This window comes from Monoraphidium neglectum, assembly GCF_000611645.1.
Source record: "Monoraphidium neglectum strain SAG 48.87 unplaced genomic scaffold scaffold00943, whole genome shotgun sequence".
NCBI lineage: Eukaryota > Viridiplantae > Chlorophyta > Chlorophyceae > Sphaeropleales > Selenastraceae > Monoraphidium > Monoraphidium neglectum.
The window spans coordinates 4,014-7,718 of record NW_014012685.1 but is presented as its reverse complement, the minus strand read 5'-3'; the positions used below and the strand labels follow the sequence as shown (position 1 = coordinate 7,718).

At 61.3% G+C, this 3,705-nt stretch overlaps 2 protein-coding genes across 2 annotated transcripts in view; one reads left to right on the top strand and one right to left on the bottom strand.

The window, feature by feature from the left end:
• Positions 1–659: 659 nt before the first annotated feature.
• Positions 660–1,569, bottom strand: MNEG_6013 (putative plastid-lipid-associated protein 7, chloroplastic; the record flags this gene model as incomplete). Its single annotated transcript, XM_014045510.1, has 3 exons — positions 660–950; positions 1,237–1,323; positions 1,552–1,569. The coding sequence occupies 3 exons, from the start codon at positions 1,567–1,569 to the stop codon at positions 660–662; spliced, it is 396 nt and encodes a 131-aa protein (XP_013900964.1).
• A 1,224-nt stretch (positions 1,570–2,793) lies between these two features.
• The window catches only part of MNEG_6012 (hypothetical protein), a gene marked incomplete at both ends in the record, with an annotated part of 4,506 nt that continues 3,594 nt past the window's right edge, over positions 2,794–3,705 (top strand). The window contains 3 exons of the mRNA XM_014045509.1: positions 2,794–2,885; positions 3,113–3,298; positions 3,455–3,521. Of these exons, the coding sequence (XP_013900963.1) occupies positions 2,794–2,885; positions 3,113–3,298; positions 3,455–3,521 (345 nt within the window). The remainder of the gene's footprint in view (positions 2,886–3,112; positions 3,299–3,454; positions 3,522–3,705) is intronic.

Genomic DNA, 3,705 nt, shown 5'->3' with positions numbered 1-3,705 from the left:
GGGCGGGCGCGTGTGCGCCCCTCGGCTGCAGGGGCGGCGCGGTTTGGAACGGCTGCGGAGCAGTGACTCGGCCTAGGCACCTGCAAGCATTGCAGCCGAGGTCCTAGCACTCTCATCACATGGACGTAGTGGTCTGCAGGGAGAGCTTGTGCATGTTGCGCTTGCACTGCTACGAATACTAATAAGCCTGAATCAATTGTCAGTTGCACGTGATACAAGAGCCCCGTGTTGCTCCTGGCTGAGCTTGATACGAGGCTGCTAGGGGTGTGGCGGCCGGCTGCAATGGGGGGTCTGTATTGTATCAATTGTAGTGATTCATCACTAGCATCACATGACACCATATGTGTTGCTTGCGGATGCCGCGGTGCAAATTAGAGGGAACTCTTGCAGTAATGCAGAGCTCGCTCCATGCGTACTTGCATTTGCGCGGGCGCCTCTGATGGAGCACCCACTGGTGCTGGACACCTCAAATTGGCATGCGCAGCGTCGTTGGCACACGTGTGCAGCATGATTCATTCACCTTTCAACTAACAAGTAGTCACCTGGTTACACGGCCGCCCCCGCTGAGGCACATACTCGTGCATGCAGCGGCGGCATCCCAGCGGCGGGCTCAAGAACAGTGAGGACGCCCCAGCCCACGCGGAAGCCCCCGCCTGCGCTTAGCAGCGTTCCACCACAAACACGTTGCCCTTGTCGTCCCGCCCGATCCTGATCTCGTCGTCCACATACGTCACGTCCAGCCACCCGTCGGGGTTGAATATGGAGAGCAGGAGCGCGTAGTTTGCGCGGAACAGCTGCTCCAGCGCCGCGGGCGCCAGCGTGGCCGACTGGAAGGCGATGTCGACGCGGCTGGCTTCGTGCGGCGGCGCGGCGGGGGAGTAGGCGGCGGTGATGGCGAGCTGGCCCTTGAACTTGCCGAAGCCTGTGACGCTGAAGGACACCTCGTTGCTCTGCAGTGCGTTCCAACAGGCGTCAGCAGGGGGTGATTGCAAATTCACTTGGCACAGCTTTGGTGAGTGCGTCAAGGAAAGGAGCTCAGGCGGCATCAAAAGTCATCCAGCGTTTGGCTCATCAAAAGGCGAGCAAGGGCACATCAAAAAGCAGGCGGGGGCTGCGAGGTTGCGCCATCGATGCGCAAAGGATCAGAGGTAGAATTGTCACATGGACCCCGCGATCACCCGCTCCTGGAGACATCCAGGCCCACGGGGTTCGGCTTGCTAAGCAGGCCTGACGCACCGCCGTGTGCTGCTGCGTGTCTATGCGCTGTAAGAAGTCCCCGAGCTTGACAAACTCACGTAACCCCAGCTTTGTCTTCTTCACGCCCTGCAGTGAGCGGGTGCAGGGGCGTCAGGGGTCGCGGGCCTCCACATACGTTCACATCTTGGACGCATAGCTTATGTGGCCCAGGTGTCATCCACCAAGAGCCTCGCGCCAACGCCAGCATGCTGGCCCAGAACGTCCTCATGTCTTGCGCCTGTGTGTGCTGCGGTCAACAAACTCTGTGATACGCCCACGCCAGGTCGTGCTGCGGCAACAAAGTGGTCATCCCACCACCAGGGGACGAAGCATTACGAGAACGCGTCACCCCACTGTTATGGTGATGGTGGTGTACAGCAGCCGCCAGTCTCCCGCGAGCCGCTCCATGTGCTTCAGCGGCTGCGGCAGTGGGTTGATCGCCTCCAACGCCGACACCACTGCCAGCACAGCCTCGCGCTTGGCAGACTTTTGACCACGGCCGCGAGAGGGGTGGTGGGGGACCGGGGTAGGGAGGGGCAAAGCGCTGTTTTGATGCTGAGCTGGCAGGCGCGCTTGCCGTAAGGAGTTTGTGAGATTCTGATTCTCAAGCAAGCTTCAAGAGCAGCTGTCGAAAGTAATACAGGGCAGGGCAAACGGAACAACAGCATTGCATTGTGCCTCCGTCTTTATGCTCGCGTCGCTGCACATACCGTGGTCCCAAATATGCCTCTGTCAATGCCCTCCAGCTGACTCCTCAGCTGCTGCTTCAGATCCTCTGCGCTGAAGGCGACGATGCTGCTGCTACTGCTGGTGCTGCTATTGCTGCTGCTGCTGCCGTCGACCCCCACACTTGCTGGGGCGCCCTCGCTCTGCAGCGCTGCGGGCAGCCTGTTGACCTGCAGTGGAGCAGGCCATATCAATCGATAGCTGCAGTGCTTACGTGTGTGCTGTGCCCCTTCTCAGCACTGATACCTGCATACAAATCGATGTTCCGACAAACACGATCAGCAGACTTGTGTGCATCACGCCTTGACGCTTGGCATGCTCACCGGTTGTCGGACAGGCGCAGCCACTCCCCGCGCCCCCGAGCGGCTGCTGCTGATTGCTTGATGAGTACAACATGGCCCCTGTGGTGCGACAGCATTGTGCAGGGACTGTCAGGAGAGGGCTCCACGGCGCCATTGGGTGCCGCGCATCGGTGGTGCCGGACGCTCATGTTCGGGCCCGTTCATAGCGCCACCCGCCGCTGCCACTGCGGTGCCTCTCGGGTGGGCAACAGTTACAGTAGTACGTGCCTGTGCTGCTCTCCCCCTTGTGCTGGGTTGATGGGCCCTGATGATGCGCGAGCCAAGGAGGCAAGAAGACTGCATGTTGGCGCGTGGATGTACAATCAGTTTTGATCACTATCCTCGGATCTACGAAGCAAACAAATTCATATTGATAATTGTGACTCGCGATCACGTCGAGAGGAGGAGTCACACTGAGTGCCTCCCCTGTGCGGGCCCCTGGGACAGCGTGGTCGCGCTCATTGGTATCTTTGGTGGTAATCGAAACGCCATGGCTCTGCTTCATGGCGTGCAGCAGCTGGCCCAGCAATCTGCAGCAGCCGGCAGGACGCGCATGAGTCCATTCGCTCCCTTCAATGACAGGTGATATGCGTGGTAGATGCAACGTATTCATCATGCTTGCCTTGCAGCTGCTCACGCCAGCCCTCATCTTATTGGTGCTCGCTCTGATTTGGCTTGCGCACTCCTCTGCCCCAATGCGATGCAGCAGAACGCGTTGCGCAACGCGCGTCCGATCGCATGCATCACCAGCTGCGGGCTGCATGCATATCCATCTGTGTGCTGCATCCAACGCATCGAAATCGCTGCAGGCACAGCCATGTAAAGGGCACTGGCACTCGCTGGGCACGGCTGCAGCGGCTCCGTGCTGCGGACGCGGGGGCGCTGGGCGGCGCAGACGATCAGCAGCAGCAACAGCAGCAGCCAGCCTCTCAGCGGCCTGAGGCGCCATACGATCTCAAGCCCTTCCCGCGGCGGCGAGAGAGCAACCCGTACCGGTGAGCACTCACCTTGCCTGGGCTGCAACATGTGCCCGTAGACGAGCCGCAGGCGGATGCAGCCCGACTGCGGCACCCCGGCAGCCGTGTCCCACCCCACTGCTGGGCCGCGGATGATCAACCTGCCGCTGCTTCGCACCGCGCTCGGATTCTTAGGTTGCTAGGCGTGGAGGAAGTGGCGTCCTTTGAGGAGATCCAGGATGCGCGGAACTATCTGTTTGAGGTGCGCGCCACCCGCGCAGCCGCGGGCCGCACCAGCGCCATTGCGGTGCCTTTGCAGGCGCAGCGCCCTGAGGCGTGGCAGCGGTCGTGGGCCCAGGGCCGGCGGGGGCGGGCCGGCTTGACAGGCAGGTCACCGGGGATGGTGCAGGGCTGCAGTCCTACCTGCGCGGCGGGCACCCCCGCCC